The following is a 15145-nucleotide window of genomic DNA, read 5'->3' on the forward strand; positions in this document are numbered from 1 at the left end:
TTCACAGAAGGGTATGTATAAAGGTAGGTTACAAGGGTAGTGTCTACATGACTAATGTGCAGATCCTCATTTCATAAAATAAAACATAACATTACGATATTTCTTTCCTATTTCATACATTTGAACTCCTTCCTCAAACGTTTTACCTCTACTTTCTTCATTCCCCTTGTAGTATATTTTACTCCACTCACCAAAAATGGCCTGGGAAGTAAACAGTTGCAAATATACAGAAAATCCATTGTCTCTGGGGAGCAAGTCTTGGGTTAAGCACATTGCTTAAAAACATACAGAAAAAAAGTATAGATCTTAAAATTCGATTATCAAGGGCAAAGCCATATTATCAGATGTCACTACAGCAAAATGGCAAAGACCTGCATGAGAAGATGAAAGAATACACTGGCAGAATCTCTTCTTTTGAGATTTTACGTTAATATTATATTTTTGCATACCACAAACTAAAAACATTGGGATTCCAGACTTAGGTTTTCCACTACCATCAGTATCTTTCCGTCATTAGCAATTGTATGAGGAATGCGAGGGACTACTGAACATAAATGACTCACATTGCAGCTCAATACTTCATCTGAAGTACTCTTCAATACTTCTCCAAACTGTCTGAATGCTTCTTAGATGATCCCAAGGCAGAGTATGTTTTGAGGGATTTTTCCCATTCTTCTACATACAGACCTACAATGGCAATAGAAAATGCTCTACCCTGTTTTCTTTTGAGATTACTTTGTCCTGTCTAGTGCTGACACCAATCTACCTGTACATCTTTGGTATGTATCATTCTGGAATGTCAATCAGTTGGATCACGTAAGACAAGAAACAAACACTACGTATCTTCCCAACAAACTGCATTTCTAGAGTTGAAGCTTTACTGGCCATTAAACAGTGTTATTGACTGTTGCTACTATAATAACATTCTTTACTTGGAGTACACCAAGGACATCCCCAGGATTTGGAGAAAAATTAAGTCTGTAAATACTTCGGTAAAGGTTAGACAGAGTGTCACTGACAAAAGGTAGTGGATGCTACCTGAAACATCTGACCGTTTCCAAAATCATATCCAGTTGCTTGAGTAACTGTTTTTGGCGCATCTGTAAATAGCTTTACATTGATATATCCTGGTCGGGTCCTGGGGACATCCCTGGAGTACAGGATATTCTACAAAACTTGCTAATACAAACTTAAGCTTTCTTTTAGTTCTTTACCCATCTCTTTCTAGTACAAGTATACTGTTATATTACAAAAAAGCATCCTTCTGGTAATGTAGTTGTCTTTTCTGTACAGTGGTTAGTTGTTTGTGCTTGAAACATTACTTCTATTATACAGGAATGCAGAGTTCCATTGTTATCATTTCATGCATATGTAGGTTTGTCAAGAGAAGCGAGAGATATGTTACAGTGAGCAGGACCCAGTCCTGTACACCACTGTTCCCATGTGTCCTTTTAGTTCGGCTGTATCTGTCTGTACACAGGAATAATTTTGGATAATCCAACAACTAATGGCCCCTTGCTGATAACTGTCAGTCTGCTGTGCACCCTTATTACTCTCTCCTTGGTCGCCGTCTGGAGCTCCCATAGTCAAAGTCTCCGCTCATTCTGGACCTCTTGACCACCTGCACCTGCGACTGTGCCGTCAGCTGCAGCTTGATTGCACTGGCGTTCAGCTTACCCGTGGAGGTCAGCAGTTCCTTCAGCCCCTTCATCTTTGCACTGGAGAACTTGACGACGGGAGGGGGGGCATGGGCACCTTGAACTTGTCGTCCTCTGTCGTACCGAGGACGGGGGCGGCGTTACCTCGGCTCGCGGTGTCTCCCTGACCCTGCGAGGTCTGGAAAGCCATCTCCGCAGGGCTCTCCGCTTTCAATACAGACTCCATGGTCATACCAGGGAAGGGGTTGCCATTGGACCGCTGACTGAGGAACTCGCTGACGTCAGGACGGGAGTCCACGGTACGCGTGGCGAAGGGACTGCAGCTGCGCTCCAGGCCTCCCAGCAGGTACGTCTGGGTTCAGGATGTTCTCCCCGCACTTCGCAGCCAGGTCGGCAATGTTCGGGTGTGGGGCCTCGTTCTGGGAGTCAGGATCCACCTTCGAGGCCAGGCTCTCAATGGTAGACAGCAGGGTCTCATTGGTTAGCCTGGTATTGCCACTGTGCTCCTGTCTGCTCTGTGCATCGGCCTTCCCTTTTGCCTCCTTCCCTTCTAACACTACCCCGTTCTTTTCCTTCTCTACCTTTTCCTTTTGCGACGGTCCCTACTGCCTTTTGACCCGCGACCTCTACCTTTCTTTGTCTCCTCCTTTTCTTCCGTCTTATTTTCTTCTTCATCTTTTTCCTTCTCCTCTTCTTCCTCCTCCTCTTCTTCCTCATCTTTTAGCACTTCCCCTTGATCTCCGATTAAGAGGATGTTTAACTTTGACCTGACTTGAGGTGAGAAGCTGTTTATAGATTGCACGATGTGCTTGGCCCACCCGATATGTAGGACTGGCGTCGAGCTCCCTTCCTCCCACTGACAGATGCCGTCATATAACTGCAGCAGGTAAGCGAAACACTCGGGGTCGTTTAGCAAGGGCGACTGTGCCACTGCCACCGGGGTGGATCGTCCGTTTGACTTCTCTGAAGAGTCGTCAGTGCTGGAGGCTGGAGACAGCGCAGGGGACTGCAGGGTCGACAGGCTTACCGACTTCAGCACGTTGGGGATGAGCTCGTGAGCTATCTCAAGGAACTCCTTGTAAATTTCTTCGTCCTCACGGTTGTAGTTGTAGCTATGGAAGCCAAGAAAACGACACAATGAACAGCTTGCTTCCTTGTTGCCATTTTATTTTGAAGCCATTTCTACACTTTTTGTCCACTTGCAAAGTAATGATTATGACCAAAAGCAGAACACTTCATGGCTTGATCACACCAACTTGTTAGACACATGTACAGCACTTACCTTCTGATAACATTAGCAGCCTGAGCCCAGCAATGGAGAGCATCCTTGAACTGACCACGCCTGAAAGTAATCATTTCAGAGTTGAGGATCCTGTACTCATACTTGGACAACGAAGATATATGAAGAGTTTCAAAAGATACAGCCACTATTCCACAAACAAGACAAGAAGAGATCATAGCAGTATGGTCTACAAAACATTTTTTCTGAGTACTTCATGAAAAAGTATACATGTACCAATTAACATGTTTATGATTCCAAATGTAATCCTTTAGAATCTGATTGGAAAGCCTACCTATAATAGTGGCCGCCCAGGTAGGTATAGGGGTAGACATGTTGGTTGTTGTAGTATACTTTGCCAGCATGGATGCCTTCGTGGAACAGCTGTATAGGAGGGGGTTTGTCTGGAGTGGGGTCAATCTCCTCCAGATCAGCCAGGTTTCCCAGGGCCATGGGATACCTGTAGGAGAGGTACAGAAAAAAGACTGAACCATGTGATATTTCAAAAGCAGGGTCAGCCTGCTTCAAGTCATACAATGTGTCTTTGTATAACTGTAGTTACCTTGACATGCAGGCGTGATTATCTCAGTATTCAACCTCTTTAAAAAGCATACATGCCCTGAGTGCTGAATGTTATTACTTTTCTTTGTTAAAAATGGCAAAAGTACAAGCATCTATGGAAATTCTACATCACCAGGCTGGCTACTATGTTGTGTGCTTTGAGTTAACACTATACATGTAGAATAGTAAACACAAGAGGTTGTCTTACTTTCGTAGATGCCCCATCTCATACAGCAACCAAAGCAGCTCCTGTAGTGGGAAAAAGGATAGGTGAAAAGATTACATGTAGGTCATGATCATACAGACAGTTGTGGATGGGAGGCAATCAGAGTAAGTTTAGTTACCAATACTATATACATGTATAACACTATTTTATTAATATATTAATAGATGCCCCTTTCTCAATCACATTGTTTAATCTGGCTTCCTGGGCCATAGTAGAGCCCAAACAAGTGTTTGCACAACTGATGTACTAACCTGTTGCAGTGATGCCATCTCGATGCTGTCTGTGTGTGAGTCTATGGACGGATTGATGGCCGACACCATGGCTGCCACCTCCATGCTCCTGGTACACTGCACAGGGAAACCATACAGGTACAACCAGCTCTTCTCAGCCACTCCCACACTGATGGGCTGTCCTCTCTTGTCCTCGTTCCCCTTCCCGTGCCACGTCACCTCTGCTGTCTCAGCACCCTTGTCCCCAAAGGTTACCCAGGCGTGGTCTTCAGACAGGGCCAGGTGGACATCCTTATAGCCCAGCACCTGGCAGGCAGCGACCACAGCAAACGCAACCCCGAAACAGTCCAGGCGATTTCCTGAGACACAGGAACAAACATCACTACAACATAAACTACAAGGCAGCTTACACTTAATACAGTCTTAAAAATTTGTACAAGTTGTTATACTAAGTAATCCTCTCTGCTGTTAGCAATAAATACTAAATAAAAATTGTTCATTATTGAATGATGTGATGTGTGCTGAAGCATATCTAGTGCTAGAGGGAAAGAGTGTTAGTCTCTTACTACATGATGAATCCCTTATATTACTGTTAGTAATTCGAACTTGAAGGTTTTAAGGATCTTATTTCATTTCCTCTTCTGCTGACACTAAGCAACAGCTACTTGGCATGAGTTCTCTGTAGGTCCAGTCCAAATTTATCATCATCATCATCACTCTTCATGCCATATAATGGTCCAAAGTTACCCAACCATACTATGGCCATAGGGAAGAACCCTAGATTCTACTTTCTGTTCCCTTTTTTGGCAATATTGACTAGGTGTACAAAGTGACTCACAACATGGAATACATTTGACTTAAGGCTAAGAATTAAGAGCATGAGTCAGTCACTACCAACAGTTTTCCATCATGATGATACTTATATCCCATCCCCATAAAAGGGAACTTTGGTATTTAATATGAAGTCTATAAAATATATTGAGCTTTCAGGTCACACATAAATACACACAGTCACACACATGCATATATACTGGTAACATGCATTGCAGCATTAGACAATGTCCTGACACTGCTGTCAGCCGTTAGTAGCACGTTTCCTTGTTCTTCATCAGTCTTTATTGTAGATGGATAACTGTCAACCACACAGTTCAATGGATTGGCACATGATGCTGCAACCTCACATTATTGTAATTAAGTTCTTTTCAGCCATTTACTGTATTATTGTACCTGCCTGTTCCCATATTATCATTGTAGAAGGTACACATCACACTTTGTTAGCTCAGTTCCTCGGCAACCTATCAGAGGACATTTACCAACCAGCAACCCCACTTCCCCTTGGCAAATGGCATACTTGGCAAACTTCCAAGACATCAGGTATGTAAAATTGTATAGTCTGGGGAGATTGAAATGCAAATAACGGGACAGGCGTGCTATTTCCGCACAGCAGGACGGAGGCCACGGCACCTGGTATGCATGACATATAAGGCCTGTTTATTGACACTTTGCCATTATTACGAGGTGAATTGGCCCCAAAAATTAAGGCAGGGTGCCTGCAATACAACTCTCCACTTACAGGGCCCCCTGAAGGGACAGATCAAGCATAGCCAGATGGCCACCTTGGCTGAGATACATGTTGGAATACAGATGTAAACAAAGCCATCTATGACTTGGTTTGTGTATGTATAATGCATGTTAAAGTACACTGACTCAGTTCTACCTTGCTACGAAACTGGCTGATGATGTCATCAATGAATCATGGGCTGGGTCTAATTACAAGTAAATAATGGGAAGTCCCTAGTAGGTAGCTACCAACAAACATGACAAATGGGGTACAGATAGAAGGAAAGCGAATGGCCCGTTAGCAAATGGTTAGCCACGACAACCGCTACCTATGTACGGTATAGCGTCTACTGATCTCCATGACAAGCACGAAACCGTTATGTTAACCTACTGCCCCATATTTGCAACTTACTATGAATCATCAAGGTATATGCTATCGAAATGGCAATGGTTTGGAACAAACGGCACTGCGGACAATGCTAAGGTGCTACGAGTTTGGCATGCCACTGCCATGACTTCATTTGAAGAACTGACAACCCCCCTAACGAGTCCAGTGCGGGGTAACGCCCCCTGCCCCCCTCCCCCTTTCCTGCCATGCGTCGTAAACAACAGAAACGTTACCTGTGAGATAGCTGTAGAGGGACTGCAGATGCGCTCTGTCAGTGTGGTACGACCGTGACAGCGAGCTCCAAATCACGTCAGACACCTTTTTCACGAGCTCCCGCGTCGCCACCCCGTGCGTGAACTGGCTCAGATCGACGGAGCCTTTGATCTGACAGACGAACTTGTGGTACAGGGCTTCCACAGGAGCGAGCTCCACCACGGGAAAGATCGGCTCCAAATTAGCCCCGCTATCTACCTTGTTCAGGGCCCTGTTGTTGGTCAGGACATTCTCAATATACCCCAGGGTCACAGAGAGCAGTGCCAGATTGGGCTCTACGCTGCATGACAGTTGCGATCGAAAGAGTTCCACGACGGATTTGATGTCTTGCAAAGGGAAGTGGCGTTTATCCTCATCTCGAAAGCCCGCCATGTTGAGTGAAATTGCTCACTGCGTCAGCGCGCGCAAAACTGTTCGAATCAACGGGACGGTCGACTACACCTACTGGGGGTGTCTATAGTTAACTATTCACAAGAAATTGTTAAAACAACCTCTAAATGCATTTAAATAAGTCCAACATCTGCGTATCGTATGATACTATAGAGTCTCTTTCCATCTTTTGCTTTTAATTTAAGTCTTATGACTATTCTGGTTCGATAATATTTCTTAGGTTACACGTTGACACCCGTATGATCCATTCTGGACGAAAAGTGACCAATAAGAGGGCATCTTCATCCAGGCTGTGACGTAGCATGCAATTTCGCAACAGAAACTGCAAATCATGGCTATCTGAATGGATGAATCATAGCTCATAAGCTTCTTGACCTCTTTGAAAATATTCCTGCGTGCAACTTCCCTCAACGTGTGACGGAAACACCCAGTTTTTCTTCCGGATTAATTCATGCAACGTGGTCTCGTGAAATCACTCGTTTTCACGCGAGATATTGAAATTTAAACATGGCGGACACACAGGCGAAAGAAAACACCGGTGCCACGGCGGAAAATGTTGTTAGTAACGCCGATACTGGCGATTCTGACGGGCAACTTGTAGCTCAGCAGGAACAAGATGGTCAGGTGTGTTGTTGGATCCATGTTTTCTTTCCATTCCTTTAATAGTGAAGGTTGTATTGGACTGTAAAGTTACATGTGGATTTGTGAATGAGTCACTCATGACTTACCTAGCATACGGAACGGTACTCATTTTTCCCAGGCCGGCGCTCCCGCAGAGCAAGAGCCTCTGGAGCAGCCACAGCAAAACACCTGGCAAGTGGTCAAGAATGTCTTCTTCCGAATTTTCGTCGTCTGGATGGTGGCCAGCATGTTCAAGCGCCAGCCAGCACAAGAGGGCTCGGACCAAGGAGGAGTCACCACACGCAAGCCTGCCCACAACCTCTTCCCTCCTGGGACGAGGATGGTACGACCTTGGCTTTGGGTTTTGTGAACTGTTGTAATGGGCTACTGGTATCTCAAAATATGAAATTTTTTTGTGATGGACCAAAGGTTTTAACTTTAAAGATTGAAGTTACATTCTTTTGTCATCCTCAACTAGGGTGAAGCGTGATGTATTATAATATGTCTTTCTTTTTTTACTGCAAGGCAGCCAAGGCTGATTTATTTGCAATGAAAGCCAATTATTTATCTGTCTATATATCATGATTTAAGAAGGTTCTATAGAGCAATGCGACTAAGGTTGACAAAAGTATCCTTCGTGCTATACATTGTTCTGTGTATTTCCACAGGATCTACGAGTGTACCTGTCAGAAAGTGAGCACTTCAAGGAGTTTAATGACACGAGTAAGCTGTTCTGGCAGAAGAAGGGACTGACATATGGGGACTGGGACAGCGGGGTCAACAAAGACGGGTCGTTTACATATGAAGCAGAAATCACCACATCAGAGGTGTGCATTTCATACATACACAACACTAGAAAACTGCAGCACAGATGAGTATTGTATAAGGTGTATAGCAGGTTTTTCAGGCATCTTGACACGGAGGCTGATGCCTTATATCCTTGGTGTTTGATGTGAGAAGTGACAGATAGAAGACAAATTCAGACGCCTGCCATTTCTAATTCTGTCAGCATTCAAACTTGCTCTGACAACATTCTAGTACTTGCTCCAAATTTGAATCAGAGACATAGCCTTCATGTTCAAACTTGTTCAAATATTGACAGAAATTAAGTACAAATGTACATCAATATGATAAAAGAAGTACATGTAGTTGTTAGCTAAAGACTGTAGACTTCAACCAGAATAGTAATGCATTTTGTATTTATTTCAGCATATGATGAATAATGGGTCTATGTGGATCCATGTCTTTCTGACCAAGAGTGGCAAGTCACCAGACCCAACTCAGAAGAAACTATATTCAAGAGCAGCTACCATTTACAAGAAGAAGAGTAAGAGATGCATACCTGTACATTCTTATATGCTGCATATTAGTAGTAAGATAACTGCTAACAAATTACAAGGTTAACTAGAAAGGCCAACATTTGCTTCGGAGCAAATGTAGGAATTTCACTCCATACCCTTCCCCAAACAAAAATGAGAGATTCTAAATAAATCATACTGCAATTATACAAGGACAAGCTGTTTGATTCTCGACAGGTATTTACAAAACTGGCACTTGGCAATTATCTCCCTTTTTTTTTACAAAGATACAACGACACGCACTTTAAATCTCGACAGCTTTACTTTACACTTTTGACGAGATTGTAACTACTACTAACGGAAGCAAAATTTTCACGGCCTGAGAAAAATGGACATGTTCACGGAAGTATATATTCACGGTGGTGACAGTTGCAGGAAAAAGAAAGTCCAGGAATTATTTCCTAACTGTAATGATAAGTTCACAATACAGAGGTGACAGTGAAAACCGTGAACATTGACCCCCCGCTTGCGTTGCGGTACAGTGAAAAAAAATCGGGAATTACAGCAATCAATTTACTGAGTATGTTTGCTTAGTTTCCAGATGTTTTGTACTTGTAGTTTTTAAATGAACGAAAACCGATGCGCGCACAGATGTTACTTTTGTGACAACATCAAAGTGATTTTGGTTTGTATGTTGAAAAAATACAAAAGACTAACATTCGAAGTTATTGAAATTCTTGAGTAAGAACAATCAGTTTTGGAATGTTAAAAGCAAAGCAATGGATATTAAAACGAAAATGTTAAAATTAAATGTTGAAATTGTTAAAATGTAAAATGGTTAAAATGGTTAAAATTGTTGAAATTGTTAAAAATGTTAAAATTGTTAAAAATTGTAAAAAGGATAATTAAAAAAAATATCCAGTGTACCGGGGTTCGAACTCGTAATGTCTGGACTTGCAGCCCTGCGCGTTACCAACCGAGCTATCTGGACACGTTTCCATTACTCTCTGCATTGTATGTCATATAAAGTGAACAACATGGCGGTAACGATCGCTTCAAGTACTAGTAAGGGACTTTCTAGGAGATACACTCTACAATTTTGGTGATTCTTCAGAAATCGATAACAGAATATATAATACTAGTCGGTGAAGATTGTGGAAAATTGTTGATACCGTGGCGCGCGCTTGCGCCGACGATACACGTTACCGTTGTTTACAGTACTCGCGGGGCGCAGGTCATTGACCTCCCGCTTGCGTTGTTCCAACAGAGAAGAACAAAATATCTGCCAGTTTTTGCGTCAGATTTTCAGTGTTTGTTAAAATCATATACAGGCATCCATGCAGCTATAATTCTTCCAACTAGTTTGGCCAGTAAAATGAGGGCAAAAATGTCTAAATGTAAATGTAACAGTTATGTCTTACCTGCCTATTTGGCGAGTATCGCCGCTGGAATGTAACCCGAACCTTTTGTTGTATTGTTGATAGCAGTTTCGCCGTAGCGGGCATAAAATATGCATATTAATTAACACAGGGTCTTTTCATGGGAGAAATTGGCTAGCTGGATGAAAATAGCCCTGTAGCTGTAGCTAGATCACGTTTCCACTGCTTTTACAACACTCCTTTTCGCTGGCCAAACTTGTAAACAAACATAAGAATGTGCCTACCAGGCGTAGGTGGTAGAAAATAAATCAATTAGCCATCAGCCAATCAACAGCCAGATCTACAAAAATGGCCACACCTGTTGCATGCTTGCATATGCCCATATTTGGGCCCGCCCCCGAATTCCTTTCTTATTACGTCACGCGCGTACGCCCCACAGTACTTTCCTATGGGAACAGCTAAAAACGCAAATAAAACGATTGTAAAAGCTTGTATCAAAAAAAATAAATAAACGCCTAGGGGTATTTACCCACTCTACCTTTATACGAAATTCCAGGTCGTTTGGCCCAAAAATGAAGGAATTGAATCAATTAAAGAAATGGCAGGAGGAGAAGAAGAAGGAGGAGGAGAATCATCAGTAAAAACAGTATTTCCCTCCATACTAAAGTATGGAGTGAAATAATGATAATAGTTAATGATAATACATGAAAGTCTTTGCACAAGCTTTTTATCAGTGAAGTCTGCTATGGCATACCATGGTCACATTTAATAAAATTTGATAATCAGTGTAGTATGATTCCCTTACTTCTTTTCAACTGAAAATATATGATAGTAGTTTTAGAAACATGTTTTTCTAATATGTCAGGTCCTGTAATTATTTGTTCTTACATCAGTGCTTAACAGGTACAAGAAGAAGAGGTATCTGAAGACACAGAACCTTCTGACTGGGGCAACTGAGCTGACTCTAGAAGACCAAGCGGTAAGTCTTAATTTGTTGTTGCAGCTTGACCATTTTCATTTCTCCATTGTACCTGTTTGTTCTCCACAAATATTAGAGTTTTTGTATCCAGCAATTCAATGTTACGTTTTCTCATTTGCACAGAAAGCTGCTAATTCCACAGTGGAAATCCTGTCCCACTGGCACCCCAACATGACCATAAACCTCATGGATGACCACACACCATGGGTACGGGGGTCAGTGCCTGCACCACTGGATGAGTGTAAGTCATCTGGACCTGACGATTATCAAATAATGGTTAAGAGAGTATTCCATTAAATAGCTTACATATATGATTTGTATAACATACCCTGTGGATATCTGTACATTATTCCATCTTTTTAGTGTATTGGTGACTATAAGTATAATAAGGACAAAGATGCTCATTTCTGAGGTATTCATTACTTCATCCTGGTCCTCTGAATCTGATGATTCTACTCTCTTTGTATGTTTAGTCATAGACTTTGAGCCGGTGACAGGAGGCTACCTGCCTGTCCTATACTTCAATGACTACTGGAACCTCAACAGGGACTTCCAACCTATCAGTGCTGCCAATGAGTAAGTCTTTATGGTCAAATAACTAAAGCCCAGTTCCTCTTCATATATAGTTTTGATGTCATATGCTAAGCTTGCAATGAAGTTTACATTTTTGAGACTATCCAGAGCAGTGGATAGTTCGAGACTATCCAGAGCAGTGGATAGTTCCTGTTATAGCTTCCACACCGAAGGTCAGTCTTTAATGTTGAATATGATTTCTAACAGAATTGATTGCTTGATTGATTGATTGTTTGACCCAGGACCCTGCTGCTGAGCCTGACCTACAGCCCCATCTCGCTGTTCCGCTGGCAGATGTACGCAGCACAGAACATGCGCTCCAAATGGGCCAATGTGCTCGGGGAGGACGTCATGGAGAATGATGACGATGACGACTCACTCAAGGTACTTAGCTTCTGATCCAAGGCTCTACATGGGTTTCGGAGAATTTTCTTTGAAATTATTGTGAACATGCAAAAGATAACTTTGTCATTGGTTGTAATCTTTATTTCAGTACCAAGGACATAGACCGTGAAGTCTTGGTACTTGGTAGTTTGTGTGTTCTCTTGGGTTTTCAGCTGAGCATGTTGTTATATAGACATGTTTTGTAATTGAAACTTGTTTTGATCTCTTTCAGCAAGCCTTCCTGGAAACAAACCCGTACCTCCTCGGACTGACCATCATAGTGTCCTTGGTCCACAGCGTCTTTGAATTCTTGGCATTTAAGAATGGTAAGTTTTGCTTCCATGCTAAAATTTTCCAGGTTTCAGTTTAGTTATCTACATTCAAGTTAGCTAGAATATGCTGACCTTTGTCTTTTCTAAGTGTAAACAGTATGTTTGTTTCTTTCCCTTCTCTCCAGATATCCAGTTTTGGAACAGCCGTAAGTCTCTGGAGGGTCTATCTGTGCGGTCTGTGTTCTTCAACGTGTTCACGTCCCTGATCGTGGTGCTGTATGTCATGGACAATGAGACCAACTTCGTGGTGCGGATCAGCTGCATGGTTGGGCTGGCCATAGAGATGTGGAAGATCACCAAGGTAGTCACAGTCAAGGTAAGAGGCTTCCAGTGTTCTCTTTAATGTTAATAATCACACTGACTTCTGCATGTGGTGTCATGAGGACAGAAAATTAAAACTAGTCCAGTTTCTGTGACTCATTGAATAATTGGTCCTGACTGGGGCCTGCAAAACAGAGCATAGTCCCCCCCAGCAGGCAAGGTTGAATTGGAGCTGCAGATTTTTGATTGATACCTGTGTACATTCTTTACAAAGTAGGGCTTACCTCGTCAAATCTTACAGTTTAAGTCCTTCTTTTCTGATGAAATCCTACCATTTACCCGCTTCTTTCTTTTCTTTTCTAACAGCTTGACAGAGAGGCCCCAATATTAGGAGTCATACCTCGTGTCAGATTGGAGGACAAGAGCACCTATGTGGAGTCATCCACCAAGCAGTATGATCAGGTAAGTCTGATAACATTAACACTATAAACCTCCACTGATGAAGCAGGATTGACTACACAACTAAAATCCTATTTATGTATTGGCTATCTTTGATGAACGTTTACATTTGTTGTTGATTACTTTATGTTTGAACTTGTTGAATCACCAATATTCTTTTCTTGCCCTCTTGACAGCTGGCTTTCAAGTATTTAGGAATAGCGTTGTTTCCACTGCTGGGGTGCTATGCTGTGTACTCTCTCATGTACAACGAGCACAAGGGCTGGTATTCTTATGTCCTGAACATGATCTATGGATTCTTACTAATGTTCGGTAAGTTTTTTACTTTTTAAGTTTTTTAAAATGTTTAAAGTCCAATTGTAACTTTACTTTTACTTTTCAATTGTTTTAAGTCCAATTGTAACAGCCTCATGTATTTTTCTCTTAAGTAGACATAAAAATGCAGTTATGTCTTTGTTTTGACTGAACAAATTGTCGTGACATTACCCATTGGGCATACAATTGCATGCAGTATGACTGATAGGGAAGTGTAAAAACTATGTAGTCACTGGTTACAGAGTAACACATCATTAACCTGTTGCCTGGCCCCCCTACTGTCAGGTTTTATCATGATGACACCACAGCTGTTCATCAACTACAAGCTGAAGTCAGTGGCACACCTCCCCTGGCGCATGCTGACCTACAAGGCTCTCAACACCTTCATCGACGACCTGTTTGCATTTGTTATCCAGATGCCAATGATGTATCGCATAGGCTGCTTCCGAGATGGTGTGTCTTCAGTGTTGTTTGATTTTAGGAAAGTTTTGTAACTTTAAAGCCCACTATGGCATTTGAGTTAAGTACATTTGTATTGATAAGTGTATAGATGATATTTTGATGTACAACTAAATTATGAGATGATTTTGACTGCCTGGTGAATGTATAGTGTTGGTCTGCAGTCTTCTCTTCTTCCTAAAAAGGTATTGTTGTGTAAAAGTGGACAATTGACAAACAATTCCATGTTCTTCACCGCAGACATAGTCTTCTTCATCTACCTATACCAACGGTACATCTACCGTGTGGACCCCAAACGTGTGAACGAGTTTGGTACGACCGGGGAGGATCATGATGTACAACCCAACGGCAGTATAGGGGCAACACCAACGGAGGGAGAGCAGCCAGCTGTCCAGGACAAGCCTGCTGAGGAGAAGAAAAAAGACTAAAGATGGACTCTAAGATTCTAGTGAAATTTTTTTCCAGGCCATGTCTGGTATTGCATTACATGTAGATGCTGTTCTTTGGAAGCAGGGGCCATTCTACTCTAGATGATATGATGTAGTGTTGTTAGGCATTTTGTCAGCAATGTAAGTTTTGTCAGATACATGTGACGCATAGTACATATATGTCACGACACAAGTAGTTTTAGAATTTAAGAAGAAAAAGAAGATATTTAATGTAACTCCTGCAACTGTCATAGCTATTCATTCCCTGTCTGCACCTGGTGTGGTTGTTGAAAAGGTGAATTTGGTCCAGTTGTGCTACACACACATATATGTGCATAGATATGGCACCAGTCTTGTGTTCTTTAGGTAGGATCTGTGCATTACTAGCACAAGTTGGGCTGCAGGCAAGAGTGATGTGTTTCCCTTGAATAAAGTACACGGTCTTTGCAGTGTTGAATAACTAGTCATTACCTGTATTCTCTGAGGGTCTCCCTGAAATCCAGCAGCATCTTCCTTTGCAGTGTTTCTAAAATACATGGAGAGGATCACTGTATGTGGTTTGCTGGCTTAGCCTGGAATATAAAGATGTTAGCTAAATATGTTCTAGTCAGAATTTTATCTGTTAGAAGCAGACTAAAGCTAGCAAACAGGATTCCAGGCTGTTAAGATGTATGCATTCCAATTACTAGTACTACATTTATTACGTTCTTGTGAAGAGTGCGGTTTCCCACTAAGGCTGTTGGATCATGACCATTTGGAACTTACATGGATACAAAAAGTATTGGAATGATGGTTTCAATTTTAATCTCTACTTTGCTTTCATTTCTCTGCTGAAGAATAGCTCTAGTTTGACTATGGAGAAAATCAAGTTTTCACATTTAATTGAAATACATGCCTTATTACATATTTATGTTTTGATCTATGGTTTGATATTTTCTAGCCATAACTCTTTCCTCGCTCTCTACAATAGCTATAGCAGACTCCAGAATCTGTGGAAAACATCTTCTCTTTCATCCCTGATCACTGTAGATCTTCCATGTTCCCTGTGAGAGCTAGTAGTTACTGTGTATCCCTACCTCTGGCCATGTCATT

General features: G+C 42.0%; 2 protein-coding genes across 2 annotated transcripts; one reads left to right on the top strand and one right to left on the bottom strand.

Annotated features, from left to right (window-relative positions):
• Positions 1-1640: 1640 nt before the first annotated feature.
• Positions 1641-6695, bottom strand: LOC109472181 (menin-like). Its single transcript, XM_019771774.1, has 6 exons — positions 6136-6695; positions 3976-4313; positions 3707-3747; positions 3233-3397; positions 2941-3000; positions 1641-2770 (listed from the first exon to the last, which is right to left on the bottom strand). The coding sequence occupies exons 1-6, from the start codon at positions 6545-6547 to the stop codon at positions 2236-2238; spliced, it is 1551 nt and encodes a 516-aa protein (XP_019627333.1). The 5' UTR covers positions 6548-6695; the 3' UTR covers positions 1641-2235.
• A 156-nt stretch (positions 6696-6851) lies between these two features.
• On the top strand, positions 6852-14272 carry LOC109472176 (cleft lip and palate transmembrane protein 1 homolog). Its single transcript, XM_019771768.1, has 14 exons — positions 6852-7189; positions 7326-7529; positions 7855-8013; positions 8396-8513; positions 10757-10842; positions 10966-11083; positions 11316-11418; positions 11658-11799; positions 12032-12125; positions 12257-12447; positions 12759-12854; positions 13028-13163; positions 13452-13619; positions 13866-14272. The coding sequence occupies exons 1-14, from the start codon at positions 7073-7075 to the stop codon at positions 14051-14053; spliced, it is 1920 nt and encodes a 639-aa protein (XP_019627327.1). The 5' UTR covers positions 6852-7072; the 3' UTR covers positions 14054-14272.
• The last annotated feature ends 873 nt before the right edge of the window (positions 14273-15145 follow it).

This window comes from Branchiostoma belcheri, unplaced genomic scaffold (assembly GCF_001625305.1).
Source record: "Branchiostoma belcheri isolate BF01 breed outbred unplaced genomic scaffold, Haploidv18h27 scaffold27, whole genome shotgun sequence".
Classification (NCBI taxonomy): Eukaryota; Metazoa; Chordata; class Leptocardii; order Amphioxiformes; family Branchiostomatidae; genus Branchiostoma; species Branchiostoma belcheri.